The 27,075-nt window shown below is 35.7% G+C and overlaps 2 protein-coding genes across 3 annotated transcripts; one reads left to right on the top strand and one right to left on the bottom strand.

Moving 5' to 3' along the window:
- Positions 1-286: 286 nt before the first annotated feature.
- LOC112519030 (ribulose bisphosphate carboxylase small chain, chloroplastic-like) lies at positions 287-1,706 on the top strand. The gene is made up of 3 exons (XM_025126934.1): positions 287-499; positions 634-768; positions 1,285-1,706. The coding sequence occupies exons 1-3, from the start codon at positions 326-328 to the stop codon at positions 1,513-1,515; spliced, it is 540 nt and encodes a 179-aa protein (XP_024982702.1). The 5' UTR covers positions 287-325; the 3' UTR covers positions 1,516-1,706.
- A 3,246-nt stretch (positions 1,707-4,952) lies between these two features.
- Positions 4,953-23,522, bottom strand: LOC112519161 (mannose-6-phosphate isomerase 1-like). 2 transcript variants are annotated; one of them, XM_025127157.1, is made up of 6 exons: positions 23,069-23,522; positions 18,298-18,465; positions 15,793-15,996; positions 8,526-8,573; positions 5,914-6,180; positions 4,953-5,628 (listed from the first exon to the last, which is right to left on the bottom strand). In XM_025127157.1, the coding sequence occupies exons 1-6, from the start codon at positions 23,384-23,386 to the stop codon at positions 5,164-5,166; spliced, it is 1,470 nt and encodes a 489-aa protein (XP_024982925.1). In that variant the 5' UTR covers positions 23,387-23,522; the 3' UTR covers positions 4,953-5,163. The 2 variants fall into 2 exon arrangements, with proteins under 2 accessions (XP_024982925.1, XP_024982926.1); XM_025127158.1 differs by lacking the exon at positions 8,526-8,573.
- Positions 23,523-27,075: the final 3,553 nt, after the last annotated feature.

The raw sequence follows: 27,075 nt of genomic DNA, 5'->3' as shown, positions 1-27,075 counted from the left end.
ATTAGGGGACACTCACCCTCCTTTCATGTCTACCTCTCCTTTACAAGATGAGATAAGATTGTTTGAGCAATGTGCGTCTGACACGTGGCACTCCATTCTGGTGGTTAATGATAAGGCAGTACATCCTGTAATTATGTGGACACCATGCATGAGCCACAAGATCCAACGGCCACAATCACTAGATGCTTAGATCGATTTGTTTCTGTCCGTTGGATGGCAATTCGTCAAAGACACTGCTCATATACAACCATTATATATAGACCTATGAACAATAAACTCACTCATTGGATTTGCAAAGGCTACCCTTTAAAGCAAAATTACCAAAATGGCCTCCATCTCCTCCTCCGCGGTCGCAACCGTCAACCGGAACGCCTCCGCTCAAGCCAGCTTGGTGGCTCCATTTACCGGCCTCAAGTCCAACGTCGCCTTCCCCGTTACCAAGAAGGCCAACGACTTTTCCTCCCTTCCCAGCAACGGTGGAAGAGTTCAATGCATGAAGGTATATATGCAACTTTCTATTCAAAATCGTTTTGTTTAAAAATAAAACAGAACGGTTTTACATATAATTGTTTTGCTGTAGAACAAATATAAATATAATTAACGGTTTTGAAACGGTTCGGTTTCGTGTTTTAGGTGTGGCCACCCCTTGGATTGAAGAAGTACGAGACCCTTTCGTACCTACCGCCACTAAGTGAAGCATCGTTGGCCAAGGAAGTCGACTACCTACTCCGCAACAAATGGGTTCCTTGTTTGGAATTCGAGTTGGAGGTCTATTTCTCATCTTTTATATAATTTCATGACCTTAAAGATTGATATTAAATAACACCAAATGTGGTACCTGATTGGTTTGAGCTTGGCTCCAAATGTCAAAAGTATCAGGAGGTCAAGGTTCAAATCTAAGGAGGAATAAAAATCTCATTGTGGCCATGGAGGTTCAAATGTGGTTACTCCGGGCTATCTGCAAAGCAGGTAGTCGTCCTGGGATTAGTCGGCTCGCATAGCGGGTTGGATATCCGGGTTAATAAAAAATTGATATTAAACGTTAATTTAAAAATAATTTCAGATTTTTGTGGCAATTTTAAGATTATTTATTTATTCATAAAACAAATTAAATAAATAACAGAAGATTCATACTCGTTACAAACCTTAATTTAAAAACAATTTCATCATGAAAATGATTTATGTCGCGGTTTTGAGAGTATTTATTCATTTATAATACAAAATTCATAAAAAGACTGTTAATTATTTGATTATTTAATGTGAGTGTTGTTTTTGTATTTATAGCACGGTTTTGTCTACCGTGAGCACCACTCATCGCCCGGATACTATGACGGAAGATACTGGACAATGTGGAAGTTGCCCATGTTCGGGTGCACTGACTCAGCCCAGGTGTTGAAGGAGCTCGAAGAGGTCAAGAAGGAGTACCCCAACGCCTTCGTCCGTATTATCGGATTCGACAACGTCCGTCAAGTCCAGTGTGTGAGTTTCATTGCTGCCAAACCACCAGGCTACTAAGCAATCTATCAACTTTGATTTAATCCCGGGTCGGGTCGGGTTTGCTTGAATCTTTAGGGTTCTTCATCAATTTCTTTTTCTTTATATTCGGATTTCGTCAATTTCCAGTTCATTTCGTTGTTCATTCCTGAATTTCTATGAGGTGGATAAAAAGATCATATATAAAATAATAATTTGTCATGTTTCTGTCTCGTTATCTCTTATTCTGTTTAATATTCGTTATATTTTCATATTGTCAGGAAACAATTTATTCAGTAATCTTACAGAAGCAACTGAATTTATCTGATTTAAATTAAAAAATTGCCAAATTAAAATTAAATGTATTTCTTTTTGAAGTAACCCATTTTGTTGAAATGGGACCTTTGATGCGTAAACTTATGGACACCATTTCAAAAGGATATGATTATGGATAAGCCAAGATTTGGTTTTCTTTGAACCAATTACCATTTTTTTAATCTATAAAAAATTATTTAAAAACATTAACTTTTTGCTAATTAATTTATTTTAATTTAGAAAATAGTCTACATGGATAAATATATAATTAGACTCTATGTGAAACTGTTAAGAGTCATTGTCATTACTTATCGGGTAAGATTTCATGTTCTTGTCTTTGTTTTTACTGGGTAATAATATTCTTGGTTATTGTCATGTTTATTCAGTAAGGTAACGTGGCCTGATAACAGTGTTCGAAAAAGGTTGCCGCAACAGCCGTTGTGGCATGTCGTAGCTTAAGGCTTGTGTCTCATGCCATCACCTAATGCATGGTTTTGTAACGCAATATTTGATTATTCTTTCTTTCTCCGGTGTCTTAGTTTTTAGTTTCCAATATATCTTAATTTTAATGTTTCATTTTATTCATTTTCTCTGTCGATATAATACGGTTTGATGTGGTTTTTTATTTACGATAATATTTCTATTTTTGAAAAAATTTGTATCGATATTAGTATTAATTTAACCATTAAAAGTTATCGTTTCTATGTAATTTCTTTAATTCAATTTGTTTTTTTAACTTAATTTAGATTTAATAACAAAGTAATTTTTTTTAATTATATATTTTTTATAAGGATGATAATTAAGTATTTTATTAAAACTCAATGATTATCCTAATTATACTTTAATTTTTTATATTTAAAATAAAATGTTTATCCTGTATCTGATTATATTTATTTGCAGTTAGTTACACGAATTTAAAAATAGAGCTTGAATAAGCTGCATTTACGCACAGTTTACTTGTAATATTAAATTTTAAGTAATATGCATTAATAAACAATACTTCATGTATAAAAAATAGTTTTTAAGAGTTTTTATCAAATGCTTTATAATATAGTATAGATTTATATATATATATATACATATATATATATATATTATTTATTAAATTTATTAAAACCAAAAATACCAAAATATCTTGTTGGTTTGCCCCAAGTATCACTCATAGAGGTCCCTTTGAAGCATTTATACCACTTTGAAGGCCGGGGCGGACCCACTGCCAGCGTTGCATTTCTTTCATCGTAATGTAAAAAATTATATAATCGTGAAAAATGTCATTTTATATTTTGTTTCATGTAACCGTATATATTTTGAAATTATAAACGTGACATAAGTTTCTTTGGTAGAGTTGGTTTGCATGACTTTTCTCCATCCTAGACCTAAGTTCGAATCCTGTATGTGTCATTTTTCTTAGATTTTAGCTTTTAGTTTCATATTCATTACGTTTCTGTAATAATTTGCAATTAAGAACTCGAACAGACATCACATATGAAAACACCAACTGAATAAACTAATGATGATTCTGTAAAAATATCTTATATTTGTTTCTTATAGTCAAATGGTGTCATCACTTAAAAAAATCTAGGTCCACCAGGACAATAAAATTTGTAAATGCATAATTAAAAAGTAATAGGAATAACGCAATCATTATGTAATAAAAAATATATTTATTTGTTGATACAAAAATGATATTTCTCAATTGATTTTAACATCTTCCCCGAATTCTCTCTCTAGAGAGAGAGAGAGATGGGGGAAAATGAAAAAAAGAGGAGCACGTATTCATTTATTTGAATATGCATGTATGCATATTAAATAGATGAATGAATATTAATATATTCTATGGTTTTTTGTTGATTTTTTCCTGAACCTAGTTCTATATATAAATGACGTAATTAAATGAGGACTTCATATATTATGATAGTCGTGAGACTTTAATCTTAAGATATTGTTTTACATGATTTTTTGCATCTAAGATTAGTATTTAATGTATTCATTAACATAAATTGTTTCAGGAACATGTCAAAAAGTTTCATATTGTAAGAGAAATACATATTAATCAATGCGAAGGATCGTGTGAGAAAGCAAGTTATGGTAAGAAAGGTAAAAATATATATATATATATATATATATAAGCAGGTTCAAACGAGAACGCTAAATATTTAAGAAAACAATAAAAATGTCGTTAATGTACAAAATCATATAGAATTCATGTACAAAATCATACATGATTCTCTCTCTCTCTCTCACACACACACACATATATACACACGTACAAAATCATACATGTTCAAAAGTTGCCTCGCTTTTTTCATAAAATGAAAATGTTCAATAGATACGTGTATGAATATATATATATATATATATATGTGTGTGTGTGTGTGTGTGTGTGTGTGTGCAAGTTCAAATGAGAACACTAACTAATTAAGAAAAAAAAAATCGTTAGTGTATAAAATCATATATGATCTATGTACAAAATTATATATGATCCATGTACAAAAGCGTACATGATTCTCACACACACACACACATGTGTGTGTGTGTATCGGGGAGGAATATTTTACAAACCAAGTGATTTGTATAAACCGTGAGAACCGTGGATTTCATTGTTTATTTTGGTGAAAAAATTTCATGAAATTGTTTAATATGATGAAATTGTTTCAAATAATTATGGACATTATCATCTTCATTATATTAATTTTAGTAAACAAATTTCATAGAAATGATAAATACATGAAACAACTTAATTTTTGGATAGAAACAAAATATATGAAACATTTTCATCATGAAATAAATTATTTGAAACAATTCCTTCATATTAAACAATTTCATGATTTTTTTTTACTAAAATAAACAATAAAATTGACCGTTTTTATGATTTATACAAATAGTTTGGTTTGCATTTTATCTCATATATATATATAATTGATTCACATATATATATATATATATATATATATATTCACGTACAAAATCATATAGGTTCAAAAGTCGTCCGCTTTCATTTTTTTGATATTAATATAATATCACATGTGATTTTATACATTAACGACATTTCTCTTATTTTTTTTAAATAAGTTAAGGTTTTTGTTTGAACCTTCCCAACATGTATATGCCTCAGTGGGTTGGTAGATGACATAATTTCCACATGAACAAAAAGTAAGCATAAATACAGTAACAAGTCATGGTGAATTTATAAAAAATCATGTGATATAAAAGAATACAAAGGATAACAAGCAATACTTCAAGGAATTAAAGAAAATTATGATTCGCTAACGAGATACACATCGATCGTTTCATTTTCGACAACTATATTACTTTACGTTGTTATTGCTATAACGACATATACAAACAGGCGTTTTTGGTACTTATCGACACCTTTCACATCGATGTTTTTGAAAACAACATATGGTTAACTCCGGCTCTATACAGATGCAACTCCGATTCTGTACTCACATGAACCTCTGTGTTTGCAGGAACGAATAACACATCCCCTCCATGAACTGTATCCTCGTATGGTGATAATGATGGTGATGACAATGACAATGATGAAAATGGTGATGACAACGAAGATGATGGTGATGATAATGATGATGATGTTGTTGATGATGATGGTGATGAGAATAAGGACGACGATGGTGATGATGGTGATGGCGATGAGACTGATGTGTACATTGATCCTTGTCCTGAAAGGACCAAGAAAATCGAGGGACCAGGTACTGCAGGGAAAACAACGGACGCCCCTTGGTCGAGCATGCAACGGTCAACCTCGAATTCCTCGAAAGGAGGGTTGTATCTCTTGGTATACGCATTCACGGGGACGCCTTTCAAGATTTCCGGTGGGCCCTAAGACATGAAAACACTATCAGGGAACTAAACCAAACCTACCCAAATAAAACCAATATATCCCCGTCAAGGAAGTGGGATGTATGCAGACCGATCTTCAAAGGGTAGTGGCTATTTCCATACACTTCACGCACTTACATAACGCTAGGTTGCCGTTGCTCAAGCATGTTTCGAGTCGAAAATTTGCAGATCGGTACCAAAAGACATGAGTTTTGAGATTCGAGTAAAAAAACGAGCAAAGTCAAACGACAAGAAAGAATATGTTAGATAGGGTTTGAAATGCACCTGCTTGTATGTAAGCATTGAGCAAAGGATTTTCACATCCCGGTTCTTTGGAGTAAGGCCAGCACGCACAACGTTATCTGAAGTTGCCATGCACTCGACACACTCACCACCCACGTATGCATGAATTTCGTTTGATGCTACGTACAAAGCTTCACCTGGATTCAACCTCACGTGATTAAAGAGGAAGGATGCTATGACCCCGATATCATCTGGGTACTGTTTTTCAAGCTTCAGTGCTAGTTCTTCCTTGCTCGTTAACTGCCTTGTCTGATTAGATGAAAAGAACGAGTTATCATCAGCTTCACAATGATCATATGTGCATTACTAACAACAACCGTAATGTAATAAAACTCATTATGCTAGGTTAGAACAAACGTAGCAGTTTATGCACTAACGCTAAATCCTAAACCCTAAAGAAAGCACTGTATTTTTTTGCCTAAATGTTTTACCGCGTATTACATATAAAATCAAACTAAGATGCATGCAAACCTTTTTTTACTGAGGCTGATGCAGTAAGTACAATTTTCGACCTTTCCTTTCTTTAGGAAGATAATGATTATAATACCACACGATACTTTGCTTTTGTTGCTTCACAGAAACAGTTATACTATCCTTTAGGATAGAGGCAAGGTTTGCGTACATTCTACCACCAAACCTTACCTCTGTGTGGGATATACCGAGTTTGTTTGGTTTTTGGTTTAGTTTTCTTTTGTTGTTTCTCAAAATATGTGTGGGATATCAATTTGAGTTTCCAAGATAGTAACGAGCAATGTCCCCAAGCACAGATGTTGGATACCCGATGACAACCATATTGCCTGACCAAAGAACAATTAATGACATCCAAAACTACTTTAGAAATCCACCATCCTCATCATGGGTAAAAACCATCATTATTGATCACACCAAATATGAAAACAACATTATTTATCCACCAAATATCTTCGAGGAGCAGTGCGGAATCTTCTTGACTGATGTACAAAAACCTAGTGGCACCTTTGGGTAAATTGAGTTGAATTTTCAAACTGATAGAAGCATAACTGATGCTTACTCTAATGACGACTACCAGCCCAAGAGAGTGAGAAGGGTGGTGGCATAAATTGAGTTAGATTTTCGAACTGATAGCATAATGAATGAACCTATTGGCTGCCAGAGAGATGGTGATGATGGTGGACCAACTAAGAGACGTAAACTAAGGACCCTAAACCTAGAAACAAAAACTTGAACCAAGAACCGGGGAGCCTAAAAAAACAAAAAAAACCCATATCCAAACTTAAACTAAGAAGCTTGGCAGAAATTTGATCAGTGAATAAGCAAACTAATAGGAACTTGACTGAAAATATATTGATATTGAACCGTAAATAGAACAAACTAATATAAGCGAACTTAGCGAACAAGTGAGCAGTCTATATTGAAGATAGGTCAACTCCTCTTGATATCCGTCTACTTGTGAGAGAGACCAAATCTCCTGATGATGATCATTCATCCATTTCTCTTTGTTAATAATAATAAGCATGACAATCCAATACCCTACCACTTTATTTATGGAACTAAGAATTGCAAATACCAAAAATAGCCTTCACTAACTAACTAAATACCAAACCTACCCTCCACTATCTAACGTTGGCCTAACAAAAACCCACATATCGAATCTGGACCCAGAAACTTAAACACAGAATAAATAACTACTTCCTTAAGTTGCCAAAACCAACTGCACGACCTTACAAATCATGAAGAAAGGTGGACCTGTTGTTGGTGAGTAGCGATTGGTGTATTATGGTGCAGGAATGACTTGCAAAAAATGGCTGGTCAATGAAACCAGGTGTTGTCGAAAAACAACATCGAGGCTAATGTCAAATGAACAATGAGACGTTTTTGGTGGCGGACTGAGTTCCCTCCAGACTGCCATTTTTAAGCCAGCAACCAGATAGGTTTGGAATTTGGATCACACACACCAAGAGGAAGAGATAGATAGATAGATATATATATATATATATAGAGAGAGAGAGAGAGATTAAAAGCCACATCGTTATGGTATCTGAAATAAATAACACCTTCCTACCTAAGATCAACTCCATTGGTATATTCTACTTACCCGTTGCTCTTCACTACTTTCCCCACATCAATCTCGCAAACTCTACCTCTCCTAACGACATCCTCTTAGGACAAGCCTTCTCTTTCAACAGATGCATCCAAAGATCTAGGATGGACATGACCAAGTGAACTCCAACTTAGCAGTAATATTTTATCTAGTTTGATAATGAACACAGTGTCATCAACAAAAAGGCATAAATCAATCAAATTGACATTACCATGTCGTATGATCGTGTATGTCATTCATGAGCTCATACATAATTAAAGCAAGATGATGAAGATTGCATATGGACTCAGCATAATAACAAGGAGCATTTGTGTCACTATTATATTTTAATGTTTGTTACTACACCACCACACATATTTGTAACCACATTCATAAACATGCAAGAACTTTCTTCTTATCAAAAGTTCAAATTACTACCCTTTGCATTATGACATATAAATAAACCCAAACCGTACAAACTGATATATCCCACCATCAGATAGGGTCTCAGGAGTAGGATGTACACAGACATTACCTTCGTCTCAAGAGACAGAGAGGCTGTTTCCAAGATAACCCCAGCTTGCTGAAAGTGTTAAGTAAAAAACTTGAGAGCACAACTATAAGCCACATATTTGCAAATAAGGGTTTCTTTATGACAACTATGATATGCATTCTCGAAATCAATAAACGCTATATGCAAATCCGTCTATGCTCACCATGAGTCATCTTATCAAGACAATAGCCTAGATCTCTAGCATATACCCAAACTGGTTTCTTGACATCTTGGTCTCGACCCTTAATTTGTGCTCAATAACTAGCTCTGTGTGGCTGATAAGCTTGACCCCTTGATAATTAATAATTTTGAATATGTAATTCATTCTTGTACATTGTGATACAAATTGAGAAAGAATAATGTGCTGTATCTTGTTTTTCAAAGTCAAGACTAACACTAACTTAAGCGCTGGATTTATGGGATCCCTTACCAAACTAAATTCCACGATTTATAGGATCTAAACAAATCAAATTGAATTTGACAATTTAGGGGATCCAAACAGATTAAGAAACTATCCTCCTAACTTTTTAGTAACAATTTACATACTAAATACATATTTTTTACCTGTTTTTCTCCAACAAACTGAAAAACTATCCCCTAACTTCTTCAATTCCTTTCTTAGTCTCTCTTTTGACTAATTTGTACTTCTCTATGTTTCAAAATTCATACAATCAAATTTACACGATTATAGAAGTCCTTGTTATTTTTAGCGATGTACCTCATTGTTCTACCATCAACTGTCTTTTAGTTTGATGTCTAGTTCTTCATGCACCTCCATTGCTACCTATGAGAGCAGGTTGACTTCGTTTACCAAATCCCAATATCCCCTTAATGTTTGAATGTCATTTTTTAACCATTCAATTGGTAAACTAATTAAATCACCTTGTTTTAGGTTCCAAAACCTAGTTCCAAGATGTTTAACAATGAAACTGTTCAACATCATGTACAAATTATGAAGTACAATCCATCCACAACACCCGATCCCCTTTCCTAGGTTAGAATCAACCTTTAGTGTGGGTTACATCTACTATTTTAATGTAATTTTACTACATCTAACTATTTTAATGTCATTTTACTTGCATTTTAGGCACAACTGGTAAAGCATGGTAAAGACAAGCATTAGAAAAGAATGAAAGAAACGCATCCCTAACACGTGTAGACATACACCAAGAGGAAACAAGTCCAGGCCCATGCCAACCTCTACGCTGATCTAAAGCTCACTAGCATAGACCATATTGATTTTCCATAGATCCAAAAGTGTTGGTAAAACCTTGCCAGGTTGCCCGTTGCCTACCCACCCCAAGCATAAGAATATACCCTTATACACAAGAAAGCTTATCTTAAACCATTCACTAGGCTTCCCTTGTATCCTCTCATATAGGCACTAAAAATCCTCGAACTAATTCTAATATGTGCCTAAATATTTTTCTCACATCAGGTCCTACTTCTACAGGCTCGGGAGTGCTACTTCAACAAAGATGCCCATGATTTATGCCTATAAATTGAGGACCTTGAATGCTCATTCAAGTTCTAAGCTCAATCCTCAATTATGCATCCTTCCTCCACCTTCCATTATCCATCGAAGAAGAAAACAAGTCTGACACATTAAAGTTGAGATTTCAAATGAAGAACAAAAAACTTTATTAGAGGTGGTTTTCCAGTGCTGGCTGTTTAGTTTTGACCTTATAATCGCAATTCTGGTAATATCTATAATTCAAGAACTCAAGTCCTTGTTATGCTTTTACATTGAACCCTTCTGGAAATTGCCTTTTTATTCTAGTCATTCAATTTCCAATAAGATGTAAGAATATTAGTCTTTTCACTTTTAGTGGTTTACTCTATGGTCTCTAGTTTTCATGTTTGGCATTCTTACCACAACTGATTAAAGATATTGGAAGGGGTGCATTGAGGTAACAATCATTCAAGTCCTAGAACTCTTTGGTTAATGGTTGTGGCATAAGTTTTCAGCAACTCATCATCCTTGTAGTTGTTTAGTGAACTAATCTGGTTCGGTTGTCTCCTTTTTTAAAGAGTAGTCCTTTGCCTGGACAACTCTTTAATATCTAAGAATTCTGTGGACAGCTTCTTCATGTTCTTCATAAGAACAATGCATAAATTGGCTCACCATGCTAACTGCAAAAGCAATGTCAGGTCGTGTATGTGATAAGTAAATCAACCTTCCAACCAACCATTGGTATTGATGAATATCAACCTGCTTCCCATTTGTAATGCCATCCAACCTTTTTGTTGGGGTCAATTGGAGTATCTATCGGTCGGCATGCCCTCATTCCAGTATCTTGTAAAAGATCCAGAACATATCTCCTTTGTGACAATACAATGCCCTTACTTGACCTTGCAACTTCCATACCTAGAAAGTATTTCATTTCTCCAAGGTCCTTTACTTCAAACTCTTTAGCAAGTCGATCATTCATTCTTTCCATCTCCTCATGATCATTACCTGTGACGAGTATGCCATTTACATAAATTACTAAGGTTGTAATTTTACCTTTTGGGGAAAATCGAGTGAATAGAGTATGATCAAATGAGCCTGTTTGTATCCCTGACTTTTGACTACTTGAGTGAAACGTGCAAACCATGCCCTTGGGGATTGCTTGAGCCCATACAAAGCTTTCTAATTTGCGCACGTTTGTGCCAAAGTTACTTTCAAACCCAGGTGGTGGCAACATATAAACCTCTTCTCCTAGTTTGCCATTCAAGAAGGCATTTTCACATCAAATTGCCTAATTGGCCCAATCAACATTTGCTGCTATTGAAAGTAGAATCCTTATGGTATTTAACTTTGCAATTGGAGCAAATGTTTCTGTATAATCAATGCCATAGGTTTGTGTGAAGCCTTTGGCTACTAGCCTTGCTTTATATCTTTCAAGGGCTCCATCAGCATTAAATTTTGGAGTAAATACCCACTTACAACCAATTGTGGGAGTATCTTTCGGAAGATCTTCAACACTACACGTTTGATTCTTCCCAAGAGCACTCAATTCCTCTAGAACAGCCTTTTTCCACTCTGGACTTTTAAGGGCTTCCTGTATCGTGTTAGGAATTTGAACTTTGGACACATTTGAAGTGAAAGCAGATATTTTGGTGAGAGTTTTGAGCAAGACATGTAATTGGACATAGGAGACACATGTACGTTTTTCTTTTCTCAAGGCTATTGGAACATTCAGGTCACATGACTTACCAACTGATGGTTCCTTCCTCGGTTAATAATCAGGAGCTGAGATTGTGTTGAACTCTTTGTTTGGAGGGAATCTTCGCTCATACACTTTTCCGAACTGTTTTTTTTTTTCCTTTTCACTACAATCCTCTTCAGTAACTTGTTGAGGTTCAAATTTCTCAATCTAGTGGTGGTTCTATTGGAACATCTACATTTTCCTCGTGTTCAAAGATTGGACAATCTTTGGGATTTGAGTCAAATGCAGATGGCTCAAATGTAGTTGGAAATACTAGATCCGAAAAATTTAAGTCTTCTTTTTCATTCTCCCCCTGAAGACGAGATTTAAAGAAAGGAATATTTTCAAAAAACTTAAACATCCATGTTAACAAACGTTTTCCCCGTGTTTGGATGAAAACATTTAAATCCCTTTTTATGTGGTGCGATTCCTACAAAAACACATTTGAGGGTTTTGTGGTCTAATTTGCCAAGGTTGATATTGGTGTTCTTAATAAACACAGTACAACCAAAAACTTTTAAAGGCATGGAACAAAATAATCATGACTTTGGAAAAGAACTTTCTAAAGTAGATATGGGTGTTTGAAACTTTAAAGCTTTAGACGGCATTCGGTTCATTAGATATGTAGCATGCAGAAGAGCATCTCCGCATAAATATTTTGGTATTTCAGTTGAAAATAGTAAAGCCCGGGTGATTTCAAGCGGATGCCTGTTTTTTCTTTCGGCTATGTCGTTTTGTGGTGGAGTATCTACGCATGAGCTTAACCACATCGCAAACACTATGGCCATAAATTCTTTCTCATAAATTGGCTTTTATCTTGCTCATGTACCCAAGACTTGACTGTGGAACACAACAGGTCTGTTTTCTTGCATCAAAATAGCCCCCAAACCCCCTCCCGATGCATTTGCTTCAATAACGAACGGCTTATTGAAATGCGGTAACACCAAAACATGGGCCGTAGTTAAGGCCATCTTCAACGCTTCAAACGCAGCTACTGCCTCGTCATTCCATCCAAACTTCAGCTTTTTTTGTAAGTCGGTCAAAGGTCGTGCAATCTGTCCTTATCCAAAAATAAACTTTCGGAAGTACCCGATTAGTCCCAAAAACCCTCGCAATTGCATGATTGTTCGTGGTTGAGGCCAGCTTAACATTGCATCCACTTTGACATGATCTATTGCCACCTCATTGCATGAGATTACTTGTCCCAAATACCCGATTTCCTCTCCAAAATCGCATTTCTTTTGATTCGCATAGAGCTGTTGATTTCACAGCCTTTGGAATAGCTCCCTTAAGTGGTCACCATGCTCTTCCACCGATTTGCTATACACCAAGATATCGTCAAAAAAACTTAAGACAAACTTTCTCGAAAACGGCCTGAAAACTTCGTTCATTAAAGACAGAAATGTTGCTGGGAAATTTGTAAGTCCAAAGGGCATTACTAGGAACCAGTAATGCCCCTCATGAGTTCGAAATGTTGTTTTATAGACATCCTCCGTACACATTCTGATTTGATGATAACCTGCCTTCAAATCCAATTTTGAGAAATATTTGGCCCCATGCAATTCATCTAATAGTTTATCAATAATTGGAATCGGAAACTTGTACAGTACCGTTCCTTTATTTAAAGCTCTATAGTCTATACAAAACCGCCAACTACCATCCTTTTTTACCAAAAGGATCGGGCTTGAGAATGCACTATGGTTGTGTTGGATGATTCCCGCTTCCAACATGTCCTTTACCATTTTCTCGATCTCATCCTTCTGATATTGTGAGTACCGGTAGGGACGAATATTCACCTGTTCAACCCCCTCTTTTAGTACAAGACCATGCTCCCTTCCCCTCTCTCGTGGTAACCCTTTCGGGCACTGAAAGACATCCTCGAACATCTCCAACACTTCCTACTTCTTTAGGACAACCATCTATTTTTCTAGCATTCTCTTCCATAAGTCCCGACTCTACCCAAATCCCTTGTCCTTGTCGTGTCGTCTACATCATAGCCTTCAACGAAACCAATGACCTTCCCAAGGACACATCCCCCTGTACTTGTCTTCCTTCCCACTTGAATGTCATAACTTATGTTTGCCAATTCACATAGCTCCCAACGGCACTAACCATTGGATTCCCAAGATAACATCCGAGTTCCCCAATTGAAGTGTTAAGAAATCCTCACGAATCTCGATTCCTTGCATCAACATCTTCACTCCTTTACACACCCCCTGCCCTTCTACCGTATCCCCCATTCCTATCGAGATGTTGTACCCTTCTGTTGGTTGAACTTTTAGACCCACCTTTTCCACCAACTTTGATGCGATAAAGTTGTGTGATGCTCCACTATCAATGAGTACCACCACTTTTTGCTTACCAACTATACTTTCTAACTTCATCGATTTAACCGTCGTAAATCCTGCCACCGAGTTCAAAGACACCTCCACCCCGTTTTCACTTGTCACATTGGCCAAGTCCGCCTCACTATCATCGAGTTCGGTTTCATTACCTTCCATCTCTTTGTTGCTTCTTGTAACTACCACACTCAACTCCTTGCAACGGTGATCGGGAGCATATTTCTCATCACATCTATAACAAAGTTCTCGTTGCCTTTTTTGTTGCAGTTCCTTGTCCAATAATTTTCTAAATTCCCCTACCCCCTTCGTTCTTGCTCCTACCGTCTTGTTCCATGTCCCCGATCCACTCTTCTTGTCTCCTACCACATCATAAGATTGTCGAATGGAAAGTGTACCTCTTGACGTCCCATCATGTTGAAGCGTTCTGTTTCGCTCTTCGACTAACAAAGCTACTTCCATTGCTTTGTTGAGTCCCACCAGTCCTAACAATCATACCTCTACTCTAATTTCCGGCCATAATCCGTTTACGAATTGGCTCACATAGACTTCTTCCGGAATTCCATTCAACTGGGCAGCTAGCGATACAAACTTCCTCTTATATTCCACCACGGTCCCTTCTTGTTTCGCAGCCAAGAATTGTTCACAAAGAGTTCCTTCAGCGGTGGTTCTAAATTGTATCAAAATCAAACTCTTAAGCTCCTCCCACTGCATGATTGGTCTTCTTTCATTTTCCCACCGATACCACCTTAGGGCATCTCCCTCAACTAAAATCACCACTACTTCAAGGCTTTCCTCGTTAGAGAGTCGATTTAACATACAATACCTATCGGCCCTTAGAATCCAACCATTTGGATTTGAACCATCAAAAGCGGGCATCTCCAGTTGTCTGCCCTTGCTTGCGAAGAACTGCCCCGACTCCCCAATCCTATCACCGTTCCCAAACCGTCGATCTACACCGTCTAGTCCTGCGTTTCTTTCCCCATTACAGCCTCGTCGATCCTCTCCTTCAACCCCGTCACTCCTCCTGCTGTCGATCTCCTCATCGATTCTTCTTGTAATTGCAAAAAGACATCCAATCCTTCATCATCTTTTCCATCTTCTCTACTAGAGATATGATCTTCCCATTGAAATCACCCAAATTTCCTTCAATTTCATCTATTCTCGATTGTACCGATCTCGTCATGGTTCCAGAATCGTGCCCTAATACCAATTGATACGACTACTATGAATTCAAGAAAAGGAAAAGTGAAGAAATTGATTATCAATTAAGCTGTCAACTTTCGAGAGGTGACTCTCTCCTATATAGGGTTTATACAAACAAATTGAATAATTCTCTCCTCCAGATTTGCACCAATATACTTGGTTTCCCCCCATTTGCCAACTACAACAAAAACCCCCAACTGTTTTTAGATTCTTTTAGCCACTTATTTTCATGAATTGTCTAAATTGCCCCTCATCCCCTTTCTTTTCCTAGAATACGTAAATTGTACTCTCGACATAACATGCATCCAAAAAAATCATCAAGTAGAGGTTTGCTTCCCATACTTGCCACATCATGTTTCTATAGAGTAATAAGTAGCACACAGCAAAAAGGCCGATTAGATGACCAAACTAATATCTTTGTATTGTAGGAGGTAAACTAAATATTCAACGAGAAAAAGAAATAAACAAACCTAAGCATAACATCAATAACGCAAGTGACATGTATTTAGGTACCTTATTTTCCTTATCTAGCCGATTGATCAATTTGGATACCGCTACAGAAACCACCTTACTTCCCGCGGACATGAGTTTGATGAATATTGACCGAAGAAATTGTGCTTCTTTTGCCTCCTCATTGACAGGTAAAACTTCATCTGCATATGCACCACCAACCACTTCCATTATCTCCGGAACACTTTCAAGTACAGTCTCAAGCTCCTAGCATCAATAACAAGTCTCTGTAAGTTATTTCATATCATATGAACTATGAAGTTCAAAATTTTCATCCACATCAAATGAACTTAATTAATCCCGACATCTTACAAGAAAAGCATTCCATCTAAGGATACTATCATATTCGTCATAAATGCATGAATTTAGAAGCATGCTAACTAGCTTTCCAAAATCGTATCCAAATTAATCTAGGTACTAGAAACGCACAGACAAATTTCGGACTTCGAACCAACAGCACCAAAACCCATAAGGAACTCAAAAATTCTGAAAGTTTGAAGAATTTAGAATTATATAATGAAGTTTGTCACTTACATGGATATTGAATTACTTGGAATTGTATTATTGTTACAAGAACTTCCGGCCTCCAACTTGTTACTTTCTCATGTAAGTGACAAACTTCTTTATTGTATTATCCAAAAAAGAACAAGTTTTACATTTTATCTTTGTGCAGCCAGTAAAGAGAGAGGGTGGCAATTTTGCATAGAGTGAACAATATACTTGAATTCAGCATCCAGCTCAAAGATTAAAATGTAAGTGCCATCCTCATTGATCCTTGTATAAGTTTCTAGAATGTAGTTATGCATGACTCCCATGGAACTACATTGAACTTCTATATGTGCAACTGTGCGTCGATCGAGCTTAACTTTTTCATGTCAAAATCCATACACATCAAGACAGGCTTCCATTTGTTTGCATAAGATACATGTGTACTGGAGCTAATTTGGTTTAAGGTAACGTAAGCCACCTCCTTGAATTTAACATGAAGAACAGCTGATAACTTTCATCTTCCACTTCTCATGACAATTATGTAAGAAGACTTGCAAAATAAACACTTGGAATGCAATTCTGTACTCCATTAACCTATATGAAACAAACTGTCCCAGAGATGTTCATAGGTAATGAAGAGGGAAATACTAAAAATAAAAGACCACAACCCGCCCAAAAGATGAGCTACCATAAACATGTTGCAAGAAAGTGGTAGAAAGAAAAAGAAAGAAGTCTCTTCTTTATTGAGATCAATTCTGGAAAAAGTTATTACATTGTCTACAAGCATGAAACATGTTAACAGACAATAAGGCAGAAAACCATTAAATTCGTAACTGCAACGGCGTCATGCAGCATAGCTATAGTGTAAAAAATCATTTATTCATACTAAAAAAAGGGCATCAAGGAATGGTACTGATTATGATTATTGAAATGAAAGATGAGCAGATCTCCAGTGGCCAAGGGTCTGTTTGATTGGATGGAATGAAAAGAGTGGTCGACTACTCGTTCTTTTTATTTTTTAGGGCACGAAGGAATGGACAAAACCACCCACTGTCAAGAATTAGAAAAAAGTCAAGTTTCAAAGGAATGGTTCATTCCTTTTCCAGGTCCAATCAAACATATTTTTCTTCATTCCATCAGAATGCCTCATTGCATTGGCACTTCTATTCCAGCATGCCAAGCATGGTGTAGAAGAACGTCAACCCATGAAATTTGAACAACTTGGAAATGTTACTGGAAAAAAGAACACTCAAAATATCTACGAACAAGGACGTAAAAATGATGATGCAGCAATTAAGATAGAACGCCAAAAGCAGCAACGTAATCATACATTCATACTTATGGTAAATAGTTAATACACATATTATACATACATGCTTGCCTATATAACAGCCTTTCTGAGTGAAAGCTGACATGCTGATATTCAGAGGTGACACCATCAGTTTTCTTAGACATGTAACAGCATATAGATAAAGGGTGTGTTCTTTTGGAAGTAAACATCCACCCCGTCAAGCTAATGGCTAGAAAGGCCTCAAAAGGAGTAGCAAAACAGATCACTACAACTTGAGCTGAAAGAGAATGGACATGTAGCAAGTAATTATGCATAGAAGTAATGGCATAAGACTAGATAAAGAAACTTCGTAAAAAAACAAGAATGTAGCAGAAAGGTAATAGCATTCATCCAACAACCTTTGGAGACATCTTCTGTCATCCCCATTGAGCAGGAGGTACCATAGTAATCGCAACCATACCAAAAACACTTACAATAATAGAAAAAAGAATTAACATATATAATAATGCTGATCATAAAACAAAATCATACGTTGTTCACAAGGATCAATGAAATCTGTTTGACCTGTTATGGATGGAACTGAATGGTAATAATAATTTAAAGAGTCAGCAGTAAGGTTTCTTTGGCAGAAGAAAATATCAATACTACCATGTTTACATGCATTGAACTAAACAATTAGAAGAGAAAATGAATACTGCAACGAAGTTATATTATAGCTGTATGTTTACCTCGAAGCTAATAAATCCACATAAGGCCTCAAACTCTGTTAGCGCCAAAACCATTTCAGGCTTGTGATTTGCATCTTTATACACATTTGACTTCAACGTATGAAGCAACCCTGCCAACTCCTTATCCGGATGAGCCTGTATTGACAATGCTTGTGCAACTGACAGAACCTGATTCACAAGCATTTATACTAGTGATAAGATAACATAACCATAATACCCAAGTTTAATAATTGACTAGGCTCATTAAATCCAAAAACACAAAACTAAAGCAAAAGCCAATTTGACACAAAGCTTTGTTAACTTCAATAATGGTATACAGATCTATATAGAACATACAAACTTAGTACTCATGTGAAATCATGGTTGATCACTGTTTAAAATGAACGTCCTTGCCAATCAGTGAGCTGCATTTGCCTCAACCTCATCTCTATATCAGGATTACACTGTATCGAGCTCAAAAACTTGATAATCTTCTCAAAAACAAATATCATGGCTTTCCTACACCACATTAGAAAAGCATTGCTATAGTTTCTAATGTTGGCCATCTATCTTTAATGGGCATTGTAGAAGATTGAGATGAGGATTTGAGGATGGATGAGAACATTTTCTTTGTATTCAGATGATGATTGATTAGCATTACAACGGAAGGAAAGGAAACTATAGATGCCTATCAATATTCATAAAAGGTCCCTAAGTATAGACAAATGTGCAAGTTACTAACACCCCCATCAACCTCAATGGTTGATGAGAGACCAAATTGAGTTTGGAAAGGTGGATAGTAAAACGGCCTAGACAATGAGTTTGATGAAGATGCTGGCAGTTTGATCAATAGAAGAGACATATCGAAGACGAACATTATTGCCAACCACATCTTGTTGTACAAAATGACACTCAATCTCAAAATACTTAGTGTGTTCGTGTAAGACATCACTATGAGCAATCTGAATGACACTCTTATTGTCACACCATATTAGTTAGAACGAACTGAAGAATACCCATATCTAAAAGAAGCCATAGAAGCCACACCATCACAACGAGCAACCCAAGAAGCCATAAATTAATTGAAAATATGAACAACAAATGCTGAATCTGGACAAGTGATTATCAAGTAGACTAACAATAGAGTGTAGGATGACGGAGAGAAGAACCATCATCTGCAGTAAGATGAAAATCGGGTTCCAAGGGCGAAGGGTGTAAATGCAATCTTACTGTCAATGAGAACGCAACTTGCTCAGAAGATGAGATCAGAGGCATACTTGCATGACAAAGATAAGTGTCCTTGTCACTAGATAACACTTCAAGCCCAGAAAGTAGTAAAGTAATCTCAAGTCCTTTATTTCAAAGCGGAGGCTTAGAGACTGCTTTAGTTGAACAATTCATGTGTGACATTCCCAGTGATGATCATGTCATCCACATAGAGAAGAAGAAAAAGAACGGTGCCATATCTATAGAAAGAATTTTAAAAAATACATCTTTCCATTTATTTGTGTGACTTCTATTGTTTTTTTCTTTCCTAAGTATGGGAAAAGGTTAGGGTATTGATCTAAGCAGTTAACATAATTCTAAACTATAATCGCAGTCAGGACGTTGATTTGCTATAGCAGTTACCATGGTGGTAAAGTGGTGGGTTTTTCTGAAGTAAATAATATTTATATATGGAAAATGCAATAATTAAACTCACACACCCTTCTCATCTTTGAACCCCTAACCTCCCATGAAAGTCAAAGGCCCGGATACCGCTAGCCCATAGGCCCTTTGGTAAATCGGTGGTTTATAGTGGAAAAAGTAGTGGTTCATTTAATAAATAAAATATTTATACATATGTAATGCATAGCTAATGGTAAATTTTAAAAACACAATTGTTGTAATAAAGTCTCAAAATACTTTAATTTATCTACTTAATTAATATATGTACTTAATATCTGAAGATTTTTATTTTTTATTTTTATTAACTTTGTAATTTACCGTATAATTTGTGAAAATCTAAAGAGTAAAATCACACTCATACCTATCAAGAGTGAGAGAAAAAAAAAACAACTTTTCTCTAGGTGTTTAAAAGAACAAAAGTCATGCGGAGAGGTTATAGAGAAGAAGAAAGTGTTCATCTTCCATTTAGAGAGAAAAAAAGAGTAGGATGGTGATGAAGGAGAGCGATGATAAAGAAAGAAAGAGGATGACATAAGCCTAAAAGTATGATGAAACTGTGAACGAGTAGACGATCAAAGCCTAATAATTGAAATTGACTAAAAACCCCATATTGCAATTGCAAACTTCACACCTCAATTTCAAATAACATAAGCAAAGGAATCACGACTATAGGGTCGTTATTAGTGGTACCATGACATGGAAACCGCTATTCTGATCGATATAATGTTGCAATGCGATTAACTTCCCATGTAAATAAGCTATATGAAAATATTTTCAACTCACATGGTATCACAGCATGCAATGGCTCTAAGCATTGCCTTTATCTTCATCGTCCTTGGTCACCTTCATCTTCATCCTGATTGTCGCCCTCATCGACTTCCTAGTCGCTCATCTTAATCAATCAACATCTACAATATCCTTCGTCTTTAATCTTTATAGTTCCAAATCAATAGACATTGGCATCAAATTCCTCAATTGTTGGATTTCGTTTTCCATAGTTCTCAATCTCCGTGTTCGCGTCTTCATATTGATTCCTAAGCTCGCCAAGTCATGGTCTAAAACTCTAAGCAATGCATCATCCCAAATCAACATCTCTATGGTTGAATACACCCTTCTCAATCGATTTCACATCAATATCTAAACTTTTTGTGACTGTTGAATCTGAACACAAATACTCATTCATGAATTCAGCCACCTCTTACTATGAACACAACTACCCCTCCTAAAATCATCCCGAATCCACCTCTTACAATCATATGCCACAAACTTAATGATCATAATTACCTTCAATGGTCGCAAATAAGTGCTTATCCATATAGAAGAAAGGATGATTATTTAACCGATAGTTGTCACTCCTAAAGAAAGTAATTTTGCATACCAGCAATGGAAGTCTGAAAATCATATAGTCATGTCATGGTTGATCAATTTGAAGAGTCTAAGAATTGGAGAAATTTTCTTCTCTACAAGACTACACAAGAGATAAGAGAAGTAACTTGTGAAACCTATTCTAGTTCAGGAAACACATATACATTATGGAGATTAAACTAAACTATTTTAGCTTAAGCAAGGGGGATCAACTGACCAAGTGTCACTTAATATCACAATATCATTACCGGGCATTGGCCACAACTCGACATGTTTGAGATACATACATGGAAATGTGTTGAGGATGCTAGCCTATAGATTACCATACAAAAAAAGGATATTCATATTCTTTTTAGGCCTCTTCAAGGACCTTGATAGATGGAGGGAAATTATGAGCATCAACCTTCTCCTACTGTTCGAGAAGTATTTTTCGAGGTTAGCAAGGGAAGAAAGCAAAAGCTAATTAATAATGTTAGAACCCACCAATGTCTCTTGAGGATCGACAATGACTAATCACAAGTAGTCCCAAGATCAAAAACCACATAAAAGGAGCCCTTGGTGTGAGCATTGTGGAAAACCTAGGAACTTATGTAAGACATGATGGAATTGCATGGTAAACCCAATCACTTCAAAAATGATCAAGGGCACGCAAACGTTGTCACGACTCTAGAAAACATCACCAAAATGACAGATGGAAATCCCTTTACCAAGGAGCAAATTGCAGCATTGCAAAAGATTTATGGGCAAGCCGCTCTTCCTTCTCTACCTATCCCATCTCATTTGAATCACATGTCGATATGTTGCATCAACATTCAACAAGTTACAATTCCCCATGTTTTTGTTGCACAACTCGATAAAACTGCACCAAGGATAGTAGATGTTGGAGCATTCGACCATACAACAGTTGATTTGCAAGCCTTTGTTCAGTCCTTGTATTCATCCATCAACAGTTAGATTAGTCGATAATTCACTCTCAAAAGTGGTTGGTACATGATATATATAAAGTTATTAGATGACCATCTGTCGTACGTTCTATATGTTCCAAAATTTAGAGTAAACCTAATATATGTAAGCAAGCTTACTCGGGATTTGAATTGTGTAACTCAGTTTTCTCCTAACCTTTTGTACACTTCCAGCAGAAGATTCGAGGAAGGTGATGGTGGCCTCTACATTCTCAAGGAAGGTCTTAAGAACAAGGAAGTATAGCCTCAAGTAATGTTTCTGTTTCCAAGTCTATGTCAAATTTTGTTTATGTTTCTAATATATGGCACTTTTGCTGTTTGATGATGAGAACTCCAAAATTATCAAAATTAGGTGTGTCAACTTGCAAAAAACATGCTTGATATGTTTACCCTGGTATTCCATATAAACCTTCACATTCGTTTGCTATATAACACACAATGATATAAGGGACCTCATTAGTGAAAAATGTTAATGATAACAGTAGAACCACATACACTTTCCTCATGAAAGAAAATCTTGAAACTAAAATTTCAGACTCAATATGCTAAATTGCAGGTGTTTCTCTTAAACCTATCTGTCGATCTTTAGCAATCTTAAGTGCACCCAATACCAATTGACATTTAGAGTGCTTGCAGGTAATCATAACTAAAAAGAAAAAAAAAAAACTACATCAATGATCTCCTGTTCCCTGCTAAATTACATCAAAGAAGAATCTGCTAAAGGAAGATCAACTCCCTATTTATCAACAACAGTATATTAAAACATAAACAGACCATTAAGGAGGAATTGTAATCACCTTAAACATGAAAGGAAGATCAATTCCCCACTTATCAACAACAGTATCGCCTAAAACCTCAGGATTCTTCGAAATCCAGGACTTTAAACTCACGTTCCCGACCCCCTTCTCCTCAGCTATAAACGACGGCCCGGACGCATGAGTTCCCATCCAAAACTCAGCGTAATGTTTGCTTTCCTCAATCTTATCATTACAGTTCCTTAAAAATAGCCTCGCAACCAGTGAATCGAGTCCAATTCGTCCCCAATCGTATTCTTTAACCGAACATTTCAGCCTCACAAGATCCCCATCATGCTTCTCATTAACCTCCATCACCATTATAAGAGGGAGCTATATGGAAAGAGGTATATACACTACCGGTGTGAGAATCCGATAGGGATAGACTACGGCGATGGCCGTCGTGGTGGCAGTGGCTGTGGCGACAGCGTCTCCGAATCTCCGAAGACCACGACGCCTCCAGAAGCACGTTGCAGCGGTTGGTCCATCAACTTTAAGGGGCAGTCCCGTGGAAAACGCAAGAAGTTACTCGAATCACCCTTCAATTTTACCAAATTTCCATAACTACCCCCTCAACTTTAGAGTACCAAAGTGGTTTGGTTATACAATGGGTTCGAAGGATGAATAATCTGGTTTGAATTATCCAAATTATTTTTTCTAATGTTAAATCTTTTTCTTGATGATTTTTAAATTTGAATGACAAAATATTATAGTAAGGGGCTGTTGACTATGCTGACTCGGTTAATAGTCATGTTTATCAAATCATGGATCTGATTGAGATCTGATCGAGATCTTAACGAACGAACGTCAAATTCATGCTTACCCAGGTCAAATTCGATCTTTCCATACTTGCCCCTTTTTTGCGATTAGGTCCCCCCCCCAATAGTCGTTCCTCCCTCATTGCTCCTCCTCCCTTGTCGATCTTGGCTCTCCCCGCTACCGCTCAGTCACTCCTCATCCATCGTCACTCTTAGCCCTCCTCTTTTCTCCCTCGTTGCTTAGTCCTTCCTCACACCGCAGCTCGAAAAGGTATATCTTGTTTAACTGGTCGATTTTTGCTAATTTCATTACATTCGTTGGGTTTCTGTTTTGTGGCTTTATATTATGTGCGATGATGATGGGACTTTCTAGTTTTTCTGGCTTTGTTTACCTTTGGGTTTGTGGGTAGTCATTTGGTCGATAAATTGATGGCTAGAGGGGATGAAGTCATTGTTCTTGATAATTTCTTCACTGGTAGTAAAAGAAATTTGGTGCATCATTTAGAGAACCCAGAGTTTGAGACATGATGTTGTTCGACCCATTTTGTTGGAGGTTGATCAAATCTATCATTTAGCTTGCCATGCTTATCCGGTTCATTACAAGTATAATCCTGTTAAGACCATCATATCCTTTCCTACATCTTTGTATGTTTTCATTCATAATTTGATATTGAAATGTAACATATGATGCATCATCTGCATCCATTTCCATGGGTTCAAGAACAGTTTGAAGTTTCTAATCTCTTAACCATGATCAAATCCATAAACATATGCATAAATCTACAGCTTTATGAACTAATGTTATATCCATTATGCGTTTATTGTGATTCTTTTGTTGTTTTCTTGGTGTTTATTGAATTGGGTATCGCTTAAGATCCTTAAACATGATACACAGAAGACATAACGTTTGACTTTTTAGGTTCAATATAGATATCAAAAACTGTATAGAATTGGGTGTTTTTTGTTTCTGAATTGTCGAATTGGGTTTTCATTCTGTATCTTAACTTCCTTTCAACGGTTGACGCTTTTCAGTTTGGTGAATAGATATCAATTATTCAGCGCTTCACAAACAAAGCACAGAAACATTTCGAAAACTATAAAACACTAAAAAAACTAAAACAAAGTAGAAATCAAGTAATCATAAGGAAAATCTGATCTTCAAAACTCGAAGAAACCCATTCCATATCCAGATTGCATTGAGAATCAGAGTACGAAATAGTCTGCAACTTCTTTTGTGTTAGTCGTAATCAAGAAAACAATTTGCAGGTTCTAGAGAACCCTCCATTAGGGATGAGCAGGAAAATGAAATCCCTGACATCAGTGAAACCAGCTATATCTTTTGACCAGGGGAATAACGTTGATATCCTTCTTGGGATATCGAATATCTCACGAAGAGAATCTTTACCAAGAGGATCAAGTTTATTTGTAGAAATATTAGGGTTTATTTATTAAAAAATGAAACTTGATGGATATAACATATAAATTTTATAGGTATTTTTAAAGACTTACATTGCACCGACAAAAAATATATAATTATTTAGAGAAAGAAAACATGTAATTTATTGTTTAAAATTAAAAAAACGTGTGATTAATTAATTATAGAAATTTGAGACTTTATCAGATATACACCCCCTACAAAATAATTTTTTTTTACGTATATAATATATTTTATATATGATAAATGTAATAAATAAACTCGCATACTATAACATCCAGGTTTCGTTAATTCGTATAAATTGGGTTAAGTAAATTTTTGGTAGAATTATGCATAATATATTTGTACCATATGCTTAACCAACTTGTATCTCAGACCAGTTTTATGTTAAAAATTGAGTTTATACCTAATTTGACGTAAAGTTGATAATATAAACTTGAAGAATTAAAACCGTCAAACGATTAAACTTTATATATATATATATATATATATATATATAAAATTAAAAATAAAAAGAAAATAAAAAAAATATATATATATATATATACACGAGAATGAGGACGGTCATCACCGCCTCATTCTCCTCAATCTCTCGTCTCTTTTTCTCTCTTTAAAATTCTCTCGTCTTCTCTCTAAATTTCACGTCAAGTTATTAAGAGGATCGAAGTAATAATTATATATTCGAAATTCACTCTTCGAACCCTTCTTAAAAGTATAAATTTCATTCAGTTTCATTAAGATGTTTATGTTAGGGTTATTAAGACCGGTTTATAAACTGTGTTTATATCTAAGTTTACGAATTGATATTGTTAAAATTATGATATATTTGATGTTTAGGATACTAATACTGGTTATATTGATGTAAAAATAAAAAAAGGTATATTATAGTTTCAATATGATTAGATTGTGGGTAAATGTTTAACCGTACACCAATTGTTCGGTTAAATGTCGAAATGAGTAAAAATGTATGATTAAGTTTAGGTTAACGACCATTAGATTTGTTTTACAATTTAGTATGTTGAAGTATGTTTATAGTATGTAAATGTAGCAAATCATGAAAGTTGGATCATAAAAGTTAGTCGGAAATTACGGAATCGACTTTTACCGACAAAGCAACTCATGTACTTTGGTAGTGTATAACTCACAAACCGTAAGTCGGAATAAGCTTGTATTTTGCAGACAGAAAGATCTTACTGCATATTACAACTTTTATGAAGAGTCGAAAATCCAGTTATCTAGGTGGCTTGAAACAGTGTGCTTTTGGGGCTGTTTACACTGTATTCGGTATTAATTTGCAGTTTTGTAAAATTCATATAAAATAGATGGATGATCCAAATGAGATTATTTTAAAAGCAATAGACTCGTATAATACCAACCTACAACTTTCATTTAGAAAATATAATCTATATTGGTCTCTAAGTAAGATAAAAATGCTTAGAAATAAGAGGGTCGGAAACGGTTGGATCGAAAGAGAATAAGGTTAACTTTTTACGTTTGAGTTTCAATTCATATCAAGTACATTAAGACCTAAGTAAATTTATTAGAATAATTATGTTACGGTTTTTGTGTTTTGTAAATAGTAACCGGTTATGCATTCGTTAGGCACGCGAGCAAATCAAACTTGATCGTGAATTTCCGTTTGATCGTGCGTTAATTGTCAAATTCGGTTAAGGTACGGATTCCATATCTCACTTGACACGGGGATAGCCATTTGCGTAATGCTTCCTAATCCGGATAATCTGTGATAAATTCCAAATAATTTGTTTTGAATTTCCTTTATGCTTATCAAATGTTATTGAACTTTGTTTCCTTTTGAA

This window comes from Cynara cardunculus, assembly GCF_001531365.2.
Source record: "Cynara cardunculus var. scolymus isolate 2C chromosome LG 10, CcrdV1, whole genome shotgun sequence".
Lineage (NCBI taxonomy): Eukaryota > Viridiplantae > Streptophyta > Magnoliopsida > Asterales > Asteraceae > Cynara > Cynara cardunculus.
Note: the sequence above shows the minus strand (reverse complement) of the source record. Positions and strands in the feature narration are given on the sequence as shown.